Source organism: Cebidichthys violaceus, unplaced genomic scaffold, assembly GCF_023349555.1.
Source record: "Cebidichthys violaceus isolate CVI_PGR_0920_01 unplaced genomic scaffold, fCebVio1.0.p SCAF_3, whole genome shotgun sequence".
Lineage (NCBI taxonomy): Eukaryota > Metazoa > Chordata > Actinopteri > Perciformes > Stichaeidae > Cebidichthys > Cebidichthys violaceus.
Window position 1 is genome coordinate 7,945,190 of NW_027176483.1, and position 15,586 is coordinate 7,960,775.

Here is a 15,586-nt window from a genome sequence, read left to right on the forward strand (position 1 = left end):
GAAACAAAATAATTTATAGTTTAATATTCATTACATTTTGATAGCCTCTTCTGGACTTCTTTTGAGGCATGCACGTTGCCACGGCAACAACACATGGTCTAATTTGTACATAGTTTCTGAGCAGTGTCATTGGTTGAAGCATTCTTCAATAACAGCTTCTAAGATCCAAATAAATGTGAAAAAACGAGAGGAAGAATGAAAACCAAACTGCTTGGATTAGAGCAATTGATTCATTTCTAATAGAGGAAAATATACTTTACGTCTTGTCTGAAAGTACTTTTCTTTGCAGTACCACCATAATAAAATAAAAACAACAACAAGCATTAATCTGTGAGATTGTATTCTTAGTGTGTTACAACATTACATTCATTCAGTAATGTATATTGTGATACATTCTTGTACTGTACGCTCTGGTAAAGGTAATGATCACCCATACTGCATGTGAAAAGTAGGTGTGTCTTTGGCCTTCAGCATCACCATAATACACATAGTTTAGTGCCTTTGTACAGCATATTATTATCATCATTTAATACTTACTGTTATAGATTATCATATCGGATTGAGAATGAATCCCTGGTCAGTAATTCTTCATAATAACATGCATATACTGTAGGAGTAATATGGCCTTCCCAAACAAGTCCTTGAGTAATCCAAAGTATTTACAGTAGAAGTACATTGTTAAACTCCATACACATTATAAAAATGACTAAATAAAAAATAAATGTACTAATTTATCTCTTCATAAGAAAATAATCATGACCTTAAAGCTACTTCTCTTCAACACCAGAAACTCACGCACAGTACCACAGACAGAGTATTCACATTGTAAGGCCATTATGACAATGTAATTCAAGATAAAACCTGAAAATGAGAACTGGATGTTCTTTACAGCATTGCAACAAGAGGCCGAGAAAATAAAATGATAGAAAAATAAATTCCCCTCGTCCCACTGAGCCACCTGTCCATCATCTGTCCATCGGCTCCACACAGCCAGACATGCAGAACTACAGTGGGCTGATCCATGCAGGGTCTCTATATGTAGATAGGCGTCTCCTGTCCGGTCAGCAGTCTGAACATCACAGCAGGCATCGTCTTCATGTTGATCTGGAAGAGATGAGGGGAGGGGAACAATTACACTGTCAACTTGTAATCACACCACTTGAAACCAGGCCTAATTTACTCCCTTCTGTGCCACCAGAGAGTCAGAGGAGACCTTGAATCCATTAATGAAAAAGAATATGCTTCTTTGGCTTTAAAGGAGACATACACTGGGAGAAATTGGGGTAAAACACACACAAAAACAATGATACTGTGTGTTAACAGCTGGTGAAAGCTGTAAATAATAGAGTAGAAGATGCACCTTGCTCACTTCAACATGTTGTATCTTGCATATTTAATCCCTACAAAAGCCGAAGTGAAAAAATTACACTTTGTGAGGGTTTGTGCGTCGGACTTTAAATGAGATTTAGAGGCGCTACATTTTGTACCAAGCTAGCTGTTTGCCCCTGTTTTAAGTCTTTATGCTAAGCTAAGCAGCTGCTGGTGGTAGTTTCATATTCACTGTACAGGCATGAGAGATCATCCAACTAAAAATCATAAACAAAAAAATCTGTATTTCAAACTGTTCTTTTGAAACACAGTATCCATTCGAGGGTAAATAAGGATATGCACTAATCTGTAGATTTGAGGTAATTAGGTTAAGTTGACATTGAATGGAATTGCATATTTCTTCATTTCTGACCAGGCAAGTTTTCTCAAACAATCATTCCTCATATGCTGGACTATTTTATCAGCGTTTACATCATAAAAATGCATGCAGGATTACCATGATGTAGGTAACCAAAAGTCTGTGTCTTATGAGTAGTATGGATGTAGCGAAAAATGTAAAAAATGTACCTAAAACTGATCTAATCTGTAGGTATGTCTTTAAATGGCTTGCATGGTACAGTGATTTGTGTGCTTCAGTAATCAGTGAAAATTGCTATCTTGTGGCATGATGTCTTCTTACCTCACCCACTGAGACAGACAGGGTTTGAACAATCTTCTCATGTGCCATGGCCACAACACTCTGACCATTTATTTCAATGATTCTGTGTCCAACACGAACACCGCCTCGTTCGGCTATGCCACCTCGCATCAGACTGCAGATCTGAGGATGTGAAAAAAAGACACATTGCATGTAAATGCATAGTATGTAGCACAGCCCTCACTCCTTTCAAATTTAGACTTAACACAAAGTTTAGTGTAATGATTCATACTAACAAGGGCTTACTCACAATGCCATTCTGCACACTGAAACCAAGTTGGAACTTGAGATCGGGTCTCTTGATAAGGACAGTGGTGACAGGAGGGCAGCTCACAATACTCAGCTTCACCGTCACCTGATTCTTCAGACCCTGGACCAAAAACACATAAAAACACATTTATCTTACATTCATTCAAGGCCAAGTCTGATGATTATCTGAAGCCAAAGTCTTATATAACTTATTCCTCCATTAGTGTCTGAATACATATTAAAAACATGGGAGCAGCAGCTCTTTTTGATTTTTTCCTACATACATCTTCTTGCTAAATATTACCACTGAACTGAAGCCGCAGCTAAAAATAGTCTGCGACAAATAGTCTGTTTGAGCAGCATTTTGTAACCACCAGGACATTGTTTATGTTGTGATATTTCCTTAGAAGACGCTGCATACTTTGATGATGCCCTGGCAGGTGGCAAGTGGCAGCCCCACCAGGCTGGTGTCATTGATGGACATAATCTGGTCCCCGACACTGAGTCTTCCAGAGCGAGCTGCAGGGCCACTGTTCAGCATACTGGCCAGGATGACGGTGGGCAGAATGGAGCCCCAACCAGACTCAACGATCACCACACCGAGGATCTCCCCTTTCTGCTTCTCCACATTCAGCTGGAACAAAGAGGAAGCCTTTCTTAATCGTTTTCAAGCACATTTCAAATGTCAAGGTTTAGTAGATTTGTGAGGTTCTGGTACAGTGATTAATGTTTTGGGAAATCCGTCTGTCATCTTCCACAATTCACCTGCAGCCAAATAAAAAAATGTCACACCTCTTTACAGTTGTCTGAGTTTGAGAAATGGACGAGGTCATCGTGGTACATTTCCTGGGAGTTGATGATGTCACTGTATTGTTTCTGGCTCAAGTCGGTCGGGTTGATGCCGTTGGCTCGCAGGAACTCTCTGTAGGCCACGCTAAAAGCCTGACCGATGGACTGTGCAATGAGCTGTGCCTGTGGGAAGGGGAGAGTTTCGGGAAAACTACTCAGCAGAGAGGCTATCCGAGTTGACAACAGCAAGGAGGTGAGACACATCGCAATGTTTTAGTGACCAAAGAAGAAATATCTCAAACAAAACTAGAGTAAAAACCCCCAAACTAAAAATGTATGAGCAGTTTAGCAGCAAACACTCACATCCTCCGACTCAAAAACATAGCAGATCATCCTGTACTGATTCTTCCCTTCACTGGCAGTGTCGGGAGATTCTGAGAAGTCCTCTGATGAGGCCTGAGTCATGCGCCTCCGTGCCATCAGTACAACAATACTGCCAATGTCGGCTATATAGGAGATGGTCCTCAAGGCACTGTCCATCATTGTCTCCTACGGAGCAAAAACAATGACAAGCTTTGCTCATTATTTCTGAAAATAGATTCAACACAGAAGGGCAGCTCAATCAACACACAAAGAGGTCCTAACCTGTGTGTCAGCATTCAGCACTTTGACAGCTTTAGTGGAGATGAACAGATCCACCTCTGTCATCATTTGAGATTCTTCATCTTGGCTCTTTGAAATAAATGACATATTGATTTAATCAGACATTCAATATTTTTGTACTTTTATCTCACAATGCAAATTTTCAGCTCATTACCAAAACACTAACATGTGCAGGTGAGCAAAAAAGGCATGCAACAGCTTCACCGTGTGGTAGAGAAATGCCCCTGCTACTTGGTCTTCACAAAAACATCCGCTGGCAATAGTATACCAATATATACACTTAAAATTCCAATAAAATCTTAAGTAAAAGCCACTTTGGAAGCCCAGGCATCTGCCAGTGCTGATTTAACCTTGTTGTTGTATCCAGAAACATCAACTGTGATTCTTAAACCTGCAAACACACAATTAGGATAGGGAATGAAGTCTCTCTGAAGGTTACTTGTCTAATGACATACAATCCCAGATCACCATCAACTTTGAATCAATTCTTCTAGACACAAAGTCATGTGTTTGCTAAATGTGTTGCAACATTCTCGAGACACAGACACAGGAGGACGGTATGCAGCAGCATCTTTGGCAGACTTGAATATATATAAACTGAATCAATGGATGTTAACGACTGTCCCCCTGAGGAGGCAGATTACCTTGATACGACTGACAGCTTCATGGGCCTGGGACATACGGACCGACTTGGATGGGTTTTTATCAGACAACACCTGAGTGCAGCCAAGGTAGTTAGCAGCAAAGATGATCCCATCAATAAGATCCTCTGGCTCACAGGGACCTGGGACTATGCAGCAAAACAAAAAGCTCTCATTGTAAAACATTGTAATGTGCTGCAATATATTAATACAATTGTCAGAATATTATGAGATAATTACCATCCTCAAAGCTGGGGAAAGAAGCAGCTTCCTGTGTGTTCTTTAAAACAAGTTATCATGTCAATAAGTTAGACTTCAATGGACAACTTTGTTATGGCAATAATACCTGAAAAGACAGCCATATCAATTATCAAAGCAAATATTTGTTTGAGTGTTGTGGCCAAATCATTCTCCAAACGTTAGTGAGAATAATACAACAAAATTATAAAGATGGAAAAAGACTCCATGGTCATACATCAAAAGTGGTTGGATCACATCTTTGACAAGATATCTTCTGTTGTGTAATAAGTCTTTACCTTGGGTGTGTTGCTGTTCTCCGCAGGGACAAGCTCTGGACACGGAGGCCTCATCGGCTGCTCTGGCATGACCTCAGGTATCACAGCTGTGCTTGGCTTCTCCCCCTGTTGTATAAAAACATCTGCTTTAACTTCAGCAAGATTGTTTTAAATGTTTCATATTGTCCTGTGTAGATGATAACCCAATGGGGACAAGAAGAAAAAGACTATTTGTGACAAAGCATGTAATTAAAATCATACTTAATTCACTCTGGGACACAGAGACGGTAGATTATACAGAAACAAACACATGACACAGAGAATGAGATCTGACAAAGGTTTGCTCTATTTGCATTGACTACCTGCTGGGGTTTCTCTGGCCATCTCTGCCTCTCCTCAAGAGGCTCCCTCTGTTGTTCCGGTGTGTGATGAGGAGCCAGGGATGGCTTGATTACCCTGGGTTCACTCTCCCGGCTGTCAGGAGAGGAGGGACTGGGTCTGGGAACAGGGGGAGTCTCTTTAAGAGGTGGGGCCTTGTGGGTGTCAGCAGGAGGCTGAGCATGGGAGTGACGAGGTGGTGGAGGAGGGTGTGGCTTACTGGAACCAGACCGAGCTCTGGTCCGCACAGTGGCTTTTTTGCAGTCCTTTGACAAGGTCTTCGAACGCTGTTCAGTGCTGTTGGTCGTGCATCCTTTGATCCCAGAAACAATATGCTCAATGTCATCTCCTGTTACCCTCCTCCCTCGTCCTTTACCCTGCCTCTCCTTCTCTTTTGCACCCATGTGAGAGAACTCACACTTCTTACTGGCTCCTGGGATATTATGGTTTCTTGTGACTCGAGTGTCTTCTCTTTCCCTTTCATCACCTCCCTTTCTAATTCTTTCATTCTCGTTGTCCTGATAAAGGCTAGTCTTCCTTGGAACACTGTTCTCCGTCTCTTCTAAATCCTCTATAAATTTGGCCCCATCCAGCACCTCTTCTATCTCATCTCCATCACTGAAGAAGAACCTGTTCTCCTGGCCTTTTCCCACCTCCCTCTTAGCTTCATCCCCTGCAATCGGAGCACAATGGGACCTAAAGCGATGGCCTGTTTTGTGAGGTTTAGTGTCTGATTGTGATCCCTCACATATTTCTGTGCCGTGACGAGGCCTGGGAGCGAACTGGTCAACAGCAGTGCTGTTCTCATTAATATTATCACCTACTGCATGCTTTATATAGCCACCATCCTCAGGAGAGTACTGTTTGTAGTACCTCGTGTCCACAACGCCTTCCTTGTTTAAATGCAGCACCTCATCATAGTCCTGCTCCACATCAGAGCCCACATTGTCGTACTCAGAGCAGGTGTCCTCCATGTCCTCAGGACTAGGGTCACAGCTCATGTAATAGTGGCTTGCAGGGACAGGAGGAATCAGCTGATCGTTGTTATCATCCTTCAAGGTACACAGTGGTTTCTCAGACGCCTCCCTCACCAAACCTTGCTGCTCTTCTTGGCTCTGTTTAGTGAGTCCTGGACTGGGGCACGGAGGGCTGGGCGCCAATATTTTGGTAATGGTTCCTGGCGTTTTTCCATGAGCCATAACTGGCCCTGTAAGCCCGCTACCCTCAACCCTGCGAACATTTATAGAAAATCAAACATTAGATTTTTTTAGATGCATTATGCTATTTGTATATTTTGACTTGATACCTTCAACAAAACATTACCTTACTTTGTAGAAAGTTTTAAAAGACAATTTACACAAAAACATAATACGGTGAAGTCATAATTCTTCACCGTAACCAACATACTGTAGAAATGAACTGCCACAGGTTATGCCTCTCTTTATCATAAATATATACATTATTTAGCCGTTAAGATTTTGTATCAGCTACAAAACCAATTATTTCCTGGTTTACTTTTCAAGCTATTAAAGTAAAAACCCAACAATACATTCCCAGAGCATCTCACAAGCACTCCACTCTATACAAGATTTAAATAACATATGATCAAAGATTTGTTTCCACACTTACACAAACATTTGGAATGAGCTTATGTCAGAGTAAATGTCTCTGTTTCACACTTTAAACAAACCCAATACCTACAAACCATAACCACTTATTAAAGTCATAATAATGTACATCCATGTATTACTTCCACACCATAACAACCCACAGCCGCCATCTCAGTCCTTTTGTCTGTGACTGCTGTTGTTGTTTGTTATCTGTTATCTTGCTTTGTTGCATCTACTCTAATTTGGTCTTGAACAGGAAACATGCAGCAAAACCATTTTGAGAGAGTCAGGCCAGCAACATGGGATGTTTTTCTTATGTGAATTAATTGCTACTCTACAAAAATATACCCTCACTTACAAACTCATCCCTGAAGCATGTAGTGTGGTTAGTGTGAGTGCCATGATTTATGATCCATGACTTACGTCTTCTTTGGAAAACCATTTGTGGAATATTATATCATTATGTTGACATCTGAGCAGCATCTCTGAATGGATGTTTTCCCTGGACTAAGGCACAACACAACATCATATCTATTGGCAAATTAACAGATAATGCCACAATTCAAGAAGAATTGTTTTTTTTTAGTAACAGAAAACAAAATAATCCAATCACAACATGGTTAATCAAAGTCATACCGATACTGATTAATTAATGAATTAGTCGATTGACTGTCTGTTAATCTGCAACCATTTTTACAACCATAAAAAAAGAAAAAATGTCACTGGTTCCAACCTCTCAAATTCATAGGCTTCTATGACAGCCATTTGAAAATCTTTGAGTCTGTTGGTCAGATGGGTGTTTTAACTGGCTTCCTCAATAGACCAAAGAAAATAATTCACAGATTGAGTGGTAAATGAAAATAATAGTTAGCTGCAGCCCTATGAAATACACCAACCAAGATGATATAAGGATAATTCATCAATTTAAAATACCAAACAAAAATGAAAACAATTTTACATTTATTAAGGAACAATACGGTGGTTTGGACTGACTATTCCTCAATAAGACCCCTAAGACCTCCCTGGGTCTATTAAATCTATCTGATTTTAAACAAAAGAAAAGAAAATGTGATAATGCTGTTCACAGTCTGGTAATAAAGGCCTTATGACTTGATTTGTACTAGAGCTATCACACTGAACGTGGTCTGATACCCGCCCAGTCTAAACATGTCAACACCCTCATCTAAACATGAATCATGTAAGCTTGAGGCTGAACTGGAAGGAAAAAAAACAGTGCGATTGCGCTGTTTTGGGCACAATCATTTGGATATGATTCTGGTTTATCAAACTAAAAAAAATAAATCCCAACCGTTCACAGTGTTGATCAGTTGATAATGCAAATATAATTATGGTATTATGAGTAGGTACAAAAACCTAATCCAGATCACCATCAATATAGTACAACACGCGGACCTAATCATGACCTCTCCATGGTGCTGAAGTGGTCATTAAAAACCAGGCTCAGTCTTTATGATTTCACGCATTTTGCCCTGCCCTTGACGTATTTGTGGTGGTATTTTATAAACCCATTACGCTGAACTTTTGCCGCACCTGCAGAAGTGGTTGTTGTGGTTGCTCCGGTTTCTACACAAGTGGACGCCGCATTCCCATCTGCTAAAATATCGATAACATAATCAGATGTATGGTTTTCCTGCGTAGGCTATATAGCACGCAGTGATGGAGCTGACTCCCTGCACACACACACACACGCACACACACACACACACACACACACACACACACACACACACACACACACACACACACACACACACACTCAGAGAGAGAGACACACACACACTCTCGGCTGGTTTCACCAACTGGAAGCAAATATTATCCTGCTGCTGCAATTCACATCGACCTTGATTTGAAGCATCGAGACTGCACCATGCTGACATCCAGCTTGTGGGCTGATGTTGTACCAGAGGAGCACATCCAGCATTGTCTACAGCTCTGTTATCGCAAGCCCAATAGGCCCACATGCATTACTATTACATTTTTTCCCCACATCCATACACAGACAATCCTATGTGCCACTTACCAACATCAGTGCTGTCGGCAGCCCTCCTTGTAAAATGCCCGTGTGCTGATCAGATCAGATTGCTCTCCGGAATGGTGATTTTTGAATAAAAGCCGCACAGCAGCCCAGGAACCTGTGTAGAAAATACACCCCCCATCATGTGCTCACTGCTCTGTCCCTCAACAAATAAAACAGTTAGAGGCATAATGAACACATATAGTCAAACACACGCCTTAATAATTGACCCATATAATTTGAGTTTAAAACACTTATATAGGCTAATAGTAATTTAATATTTAACTTTGTACTGAAGGTGCCATTTATGTAATAGGGTGATATATAAATAGTTTGCATTATATTCCCATTGACTTTCATTTATAAAATAAATATATATGTAAAAAAATTAATATTCTACATCAAGAACAATATTTTTAAATTTATTTTACCTTGTTTTTTTTTGCGAAATATCGATGAAGTTGGGATCGATTAGTTTCCCCTAAAACGCATTCTGCGCTCCGCTGGTTGAGCCTGAGAAGCGGGATTGTTGTCATCAAACACTGCAGCTCTTCTTCCCGGTATGTTGTCTTGTGTTTTAAATTGACAGTCTTTAAATTAATGTTTTAGGCGTTTTTTTAATGCATGTGTGAAGCACCAAAAACTACAAACGTGTGACAGTTTAAAATTGTCTCTTTCTGAGCTAAGTTAGCTAAATAGAGCCATCGCATCATTGTCTGTTAACTGTCCACACCGATACTTCTCCTCAAAGTATATGCGCCAAAGAAAAGCTTCTAAAACACAGAAAGGTTTGCATTTACCACGTCCGCCTGCACCATGACCGAGAGAGCCAACAAAGACAAACTCAGACGTAGTTTGTCTTTGTCCAAGAGTAAAAAGAAAGGCAACGTCAAAGCTGGGACATCTCCAATCACCTCGTTCTTCAGCAGCCAGCCTCCTCCTAAGCTGGCCTGCCCCCTGTGTGGCCAGTTTGTACCAAGATTCAAGATCAATGAGCACATTGATTTGCAATGTCAGAACTTTGAGAGAGGAGACAGCAGTGCCGCCTCAGCAAGTAATAGTGTTGTGCCAAGCAACCAGCTGTCACCCACAAGGAATCCCCCAAAGTCCCCAGAGCTGGATCCAGAGAATGAAGAAGAGGTCAAAGAGACAAAGACCAGCCCGTATTTCAAAAAGAATAACTCCCAACAGGCACCACGGGAGATAACAAGTAAAAGTGTGGTCAGGACAATTGACCTGGGAAGTCTCTCCTCCAAGTTATCTAGGAGATGTCATAAGGTACCCGAGAGGACACAGGCGGAGGATAATTCACCAATGTGTCCTGAAAAGAAGATACATTCTTCTGAGACACTCGGGAGCTCACAGAAAGAAAATCTTCAGAGTCTAGAAGACAACAAAGATTGTGTGACAGTCATTGACCTTACAGAAACTAGTGCCGATACTCCCACTGCACTGGCAGATCCATCATGTTCAGATAAAGGACAGAATCTCGAACAGAAAGCATCAAAATCAGACACTGTCCCAAAACGGGTTGCTCCAAAGCTGCACTCTTCTTCCTCCAAACTCTCAAAGAGAAAGAAGGAAACAACTTCCACTGGCAAGGTGTCTGATTTCAGAAAGAAAGCAAAATATGAGGGGAGCAGCGAGCCAGATGAGGTGTTATCTAGTGGCAGTATAGCAGACACAACTGACACAGACCGGCTTCCAACTGAGGTACCTTCTACCAGTACTTTGAGTTCAGAGGAAACATGTGAGGAAAGTGCTGCAGCGATTAATCTTGATTCACTGGCCGAGTCTGGTCCCGAGAACGCCGCTACTAGTGACCAGGAGAGCTCTCAGCCCACACGGCTTCCCTACTACCTCCGCAACTTCAGGACTGTACTTCAAGCCGTCCTGGAGAATGAGGACGACAGGTCATTGTTCAACCTGGATGACATGTCGCTCGTGCATGCATTTGAGAAACTCTCAGGTATGCTTATACATCACTCAGTCATGGTTATTGAATATCAGTAAGGTCTTATCACTCACGTGTATGTTTCCTCTCAAAGTCAAGGGGCAGAAGCTGTACGTGAGGCTCTTTCAGAGGAAACTGAAGTGGCTCCAAGTAGATAAACTGGATTATGAAGAGATAAGCACTGACCTGGGACCTGTTGCTCAGGAGCTGGTTCGAGGTGGTTTCCTACAGACAGGTAAATAATCCCTCATATATTTTGACATTTGAGAGCATCTTTAGGGGAATTAGCACAAACCTCTGGAATTATTGGCATATGTATAATTATGCTGTTAATGTGTTGGTAAAATCTTTAGTTTTAGCTATGAAACACAATAACTGTCTCCACTTCATAACACTTATTCATCCCCCTGATTTGTAACTGCTGATCCTTAAAGGTTGTACAGATCGTAGGGAGAGAAGGTCTGTCCTCGCCCAAAGGAAATCTCCACAAAGAATGACACAAAAGGACAACTTTAATTCTTGTTTTCCAGAGATGTGCTCATATTTTTTGGGGGAAAGTGATTCAGCATGAAAAAACTGACTAAAACCAAAATAAGCAGGTAGTCGACTGACTGCCCAAGAGGGGGCAGCCCTGAGCCATAATCTGCACAAAAACCTCCAACACGTAGACAATAATTGGATTGATGAAATTGGTCAAAAATGATTGGGAGATGATTAGTAGCAGCTTCCCAAGAGCCTCAAACTCTGGATGGTCTTTCTGTTGAAATGTGTCTTTTTACCTCAGTGACCTCATTTAAAAGCAGATTTTTTTATACTAGCATTTCTACATCAGTTGGTCTCCATGTGCCATGTCACTTTGTATTGTACCAGTCATTTTTGTAAAATTTTATAATAAGGAATGTAAATTATCCAGCTCAAGACCACATCACCCAAAATATGTATATTTTCTGTCTCTTGTTCATAACCTCCTGTGCTATTTTTGTTTGTCAAAGAGAGGGACCTTCAGGATTTGGGAGAGGCTCTGGATCTCCTGCCTGCTCCTGAACTCAAAGCTCTGGCTAAGACTTTCCATCTGGGCAGTTCTGGGACTCAGAAACAGCAGCTAGTGGACGTACTTCTCCGTCTGAGCAGGCAAAAGTGCCTCTTCTCTCTGACTCCTGCTCAGGCCAACATCGGGGATGTCATCCTCAAAAGGTGAGAAGATCAAATACATTGTGCTCATTCGCAGCACTCGTATCGCAGTAATGATCTCACCCCTGTTCTCTCTAACCTTAAAGGGCGAAGCAGCTCGCAAGTTCCTGTGTGCGCCTGTGTCGTGGTCCTCGAGCTGTCTTTTCTCGGATCCTTCTCCTCTTCTCTCTGACGGACACCATGGAGGAAGAGGAGATGGCGGCTGGTGGGCAGAACCAGCTCTTCACCATCCTGCTGGTTAACTCGGGACGCCTGGCCTTCCCAGACTACACGGTGCAACGTAGAGCCAAAGTGTTCCAGGACAGAGACGATCTAATCAAGTGCGGGTTTGCCAAAAGATTTAAATGGAGTTCTATATCTACGCAGGATAGCCAGGAGTAATACTAATGACTCCGTCCATCACAGGTATGAAGCATCCATGCGAGCTCTGCAAGAGGTAGTCTCAGCTATGCAGGGAGGCCAGTGGGAAGAAGCCATGGAGCTTTACACTGCGGCCAAAAGTGTCTGGCAGGAGCTGAGGAAAAACCATGACCTCAGGTGACATAAATATTTATTTTCTTCCGTCTAGAACAGAGATATAGAGTCCCCAGATGTTGTTTAATGTTGACATTGTGTTGGATAGTCACCAGGAGGAGCTGCCTGTGTTCCTGCGCAGCTTCACCACAGGATGGGCTTACACTCGGATCTTATCCAGAGGGGTGGAGATCTTGCAGAGGCTACGTCATTACGAGGTTTTCTGACCTTATCCACTCACACTCTCACAGAAATTTATATGAAGGTAAAGTTGTGTAAACAGTACTTTAAAGATATTGAGGGTCTACTTTTGTGTTACAGGAAGCAGTAGAGGAGCTGCGGTCTTTACTGTTGCAGTTTGTTTACTGTCCAGACAGCCGAGGGCGATGGTGGGACCGACTGGCACTGAACCTTCACCAGCACCTAAAAAAACCAGAGCAAGTGAGCACCAGTGTCTGCGGTTACATTCACCTCTTTAAGATCATTTGTGTGACAGTGAGCTTAGCAACAGCTGTTGTATTTTAATTTACTTAATGTGTTCCCGTTGCTCCCAGGCTATTTGCGCTATCAGAGATGGGCTATCGGACCCTCTGGTGCGAACTGGACATAAACTTTCTCTTCACCAGAGAGCCGTTAGGATGAAAGAGTCGGCCAGCTTGAAGAAGTATCGCCTTCAACTCAAAGACCTGCCCACTATACAAGTCCAAGATGTCACGCATGTGAGTGCAGCACAGTATGTCAGTATTTGGGTTCCTAGGAAAAAGTGGTAATAGTTTGGTGTATGTAAAATAGTAGATAAATGAGTTAATGTTAGTACTTTTGTCTACAGGTGACCATCCGGGGACAGCTGTTCCCTCATGAGGGGGGCATGGGGAAATCCAAGTTTCTTTTACCAGCACATGGTGAAGGGGAAGAGAGCTCAGAGGCCACTGTAATATGCTCTGTGGAAGAGCTGTCTTTAGCACATTACCACCAACAAGGCTTTGACCAAGGTAAGCAGTTTTGATTCACCTATTAAAGATATTTCGATGTCCGTTTAACACCTCATTGTTGATGTGATAGGGATCCATGGAGAGGGCTCAACATTCTCAACATTGTTTGCTCTTCTGCTTTGGGACATCATTTTTATGGAGGGTATTCCAGATGTTTTCAGGAATCCGTATCAGGTGAAGTAAGCTCTGCCTTTATAATACTTGCGGGATATCTGTGCATCTACATACTAGTCAAACTCATCCTCCTTTTTCTCACAGACATGCCCGCTGGATCTCTACACTGACTGTTTCTATGAGAACAGAAAAGAGGCGATTGACTGTCGTGTGCAGTTACTCAGTGAGTCATCAGTGGAGACTCTGCATGACTTGTTGGGAGATGTTTGGACCTCCCAGGAGGGTAAAGTGTGTTCACTGGTCAGCTGGGAGCGTTTCTCATCCCTTCAGCAGGCACAGGTGTTTACTGACTCTTGTAAAATATACACTCAGTAGCCACTTTATTAGGTACACCTGTAAAATCTAACACAATGCAATGCAACAGCACTACTAACTACAACCTCAGTAATAAACATTACATCACATTTTAGTTTATAGAACTGTCACAGGTCTTTTTGTCTACATGTGTTACAGTGGGTACTAACATGCTGCTGATATGCTGATATACTCTATTTGCAGTCTCTCGTGTCATGCCTGGGTGGAGCCTTCTTAGGAGGGATAATAAAACGAATGTCCAGAGACTACAGACATTGCCGTGGAGGTTTGCCCGATCTAGTGGTGTGGAACACCTCAAACAACAGCTACAAGGTGAGATCACATCCTATTCTGGCTCTTTGAATTAGACATCTTCCTGTGTGTGTGTGGATTCATAAACTCTGTGGTACCTGATTGAGGTTTGGTTACATGTATATACATGGGGTTGTACTGCATTGTGCAATGTGACAATGGGTGTCTTGTTGTCGTAGCTGGTAGAGGTGAAGGGGCCCACCGACCGGCTTTCCCAGAAACAACAAATATGGCTGGAGGCGCTGCAGAAGCTGGGGGCTGATGTGGAGGTGTGTCACGTGACGGCGACTGGAGCCAGAGGAGCTCGTCTTGAATAAACAGACACGGAAGAACTGACTGACTGACATCAAAAACTCTATTTATCTTCCATGAATCACAAATGTAATCTTATTTGAGTATAGGGAGTCTCATGGCTTGTGACATGTAACATTAACATCAGGAAAAAAACACTGCCTTCAACAGGAAGAGGTGCATCCTGAGATGAAGGTCAGAAATACAGATAATCAGAGCTGATACATGACACCAAATTGATGGTGTCACTATATTCTCAGGATCTCAGGTTTCCAAGCAACGAAGACTCACATTTAGTTGGCTGCTTATGAAATGTATGACAGCTCTACAAGTTTGTTATGCAAGTAATTACTGTGATACTATGGCTATAAATACGCTGCTCTGCCACTAGTCTACCAGAGAATGGAAATAATAGGGCTGCAATCAATGATTAAACTGCTGTTTGTTCTCTCCTTTGGCATTCATTGATTACTTGTTTAATTGTATGGTCTATAAATGTCAGAAAATGGTGAGAATTACAATTCCTTAGAGCCAAAGTTGTCATCATTACATTGCTTGTTTGGTGCGAAACGACAATCCAAAAACCCAAATTATTCAGCCTACTACAACAGCCATCACATTGGACAATGACAGGCAGCAGCACATCTAGTTAAGAAGCTGGAACTTGCTAGTGTTTTGGCTTTTTTTTTAATTTTTAAAATTAATTAATTAATTAAAATGCAATGGTATTAACTGTCACTGAACTGTCTTGATATGTAAAATGTAAAAAGCTAATGTTCACACTGAAATATTAAAAGAAAACGTTGATATGTTTCTGTTTTCTAATGATCCTGTCATGTTGGGGTGAAAGCTGTATACATTACATTACATTACACCGTGATGAACGCAGACCTGGATCATGGATGCATTTGGGGGGAAGGGATGCCCAAAGCTGCCGTGCGTCTGACGTCATGACGCAG

At 41.9% G+C, this 15,586-nt stretch overlaps 2 protein-coding genes across 4 annotated transcripts; one reads left to right on the forward strand and one right to left on the reverse strand.

The window, feature by feature from the left end:
• Positions 1–21: 21 nt before the first annotated feature.
• Positions 22–9,040, reverse strand: apba2a (amyloid beta (A4) precursor protein-binding, family A, member 2a). 2 transcript variants are annotated; one of them, XM_068723560.1, is made up of 12 exons: positions 8,913–9,040; positions 5,246–6,491; positions 4,905–5,009; positions 4,609–4,648; positions 4,372–4,517; positions 3,710–3,796; positions 3,428–3,613; positions 3,068–3,247; positions 2,697–2,909; positions 2,277–2,396; positions 2,009–2,149; positions 22–1,104 (listed from the first exon to the last, which is right to left on the reverse strand). In XM_068723560.1, exons 2-12 carry the CDS (start codon positions 6,458–6,460, stop codon positions 1,033–1,035), a joined length of 2,505 nt encoding a protein of 834 aa, XP_068579661.1. In that variant the 5' UTR covers positions 6,461–6,491; positions 8,913–9,040; the 3' UTR covers positions 22–1,032. The 2 variants fall into 2 exon arrangements, with proteins under 2 accessions (XP_068579661.1, XP_068579662.1); XM_068723561.1 differs by lacking the exon at positions 8,913–9,040 and adding an exon at positions 8,423–8,498.
• A 391-nt stretch (positions 9,041–9,431) lies between these two features.
• fan1 (FANCD2 and FANCI associated nuclease 1) lies at positions 9,432–15,354 on the forward strand. 2 transcript variants are annotated; one of them, XM_068723191.1, is made up of 14 exons: positions 9,432–9,466; positions 9,658–10,875; positions 10,955–11,095; positions 11,853–12,054; positions 12,138–12,371; positions 12,457–12,588; positions 12,674–12,782; positions 12,886–13,005; positions 13,119–13,283; positions 13,394–13,556; positions 13,627–13,730; positions 13,815–14,009; positions 14,229–14,357; positions 14,516–15,354. In XM_068723191.1, exons 2-14 carry the CDS (start codon positions 9,723–9,725, stop codon positions 14,651–14,653), a joined length of 2,985 nt encoding a protein of 994 aa, XP_068579292.1. In that variant the 5' UTR covers positions 9,432–9,466; positions 9,658–9,722; the 3' UTR covers positions 14,654–15,354. The 2 variants fall into 2 exon arrangements, with proteins under 2 accessions (XP_068579292.1, XP_068579291.1); XM_068723190.1 differs by having other exon boundaries at positions 9,447–10,875.
• Positions 15,355–15,586: the final 232 nt, after the last annotated feature.

Excerpts from the sequence above, each read along its gene's own strand:
- apba2a (XM_068723560.1), bottom strand. The coding sequence starts at position 6,460 with ATGGCTCATGGAAAAACGCCAGGAACCATTACCAAAATATTGGCGCCC. Across the intron at positions 4,649-4,904 it reads AGAACAGCAACACACCCAAG|AACACACAGGAAGCTGCTTC; the intron begins GTAAAGACTTAT and ends CTTGTTTTAAAG. Across the intron at positions 3,614-3,709 it reads TGCTGAATGCTGACACACAG|GAGACAATGATGGACAGTGC; the intron begins GTTAGGACCTCT and ends TTTGCTCCGTAG.
- fan1 (XM_068723191.1), top strand. The coding sequence starts at position 9,723 with ATGACCGAGAGAGCCAACAAAGACAAACTCAGACGTAGTTTGTCTTTG. Across the intron at positions 10,876-10,954 it reads TGCATTTGAGAAACTCTCAG|TCAAGGGGCAGAAGCTGTAC; the intron begins GTATGCTTATAC and ends TTCCTCTCAAAG. Across the intron at positions 14,010-14,228 it reads CATCCCTTCAGCAGGCACAG|TCTCTCGTGTCATGCCTGGG; the intron begins GTGTTTACTGAC and ends CTCTATTTGCAG.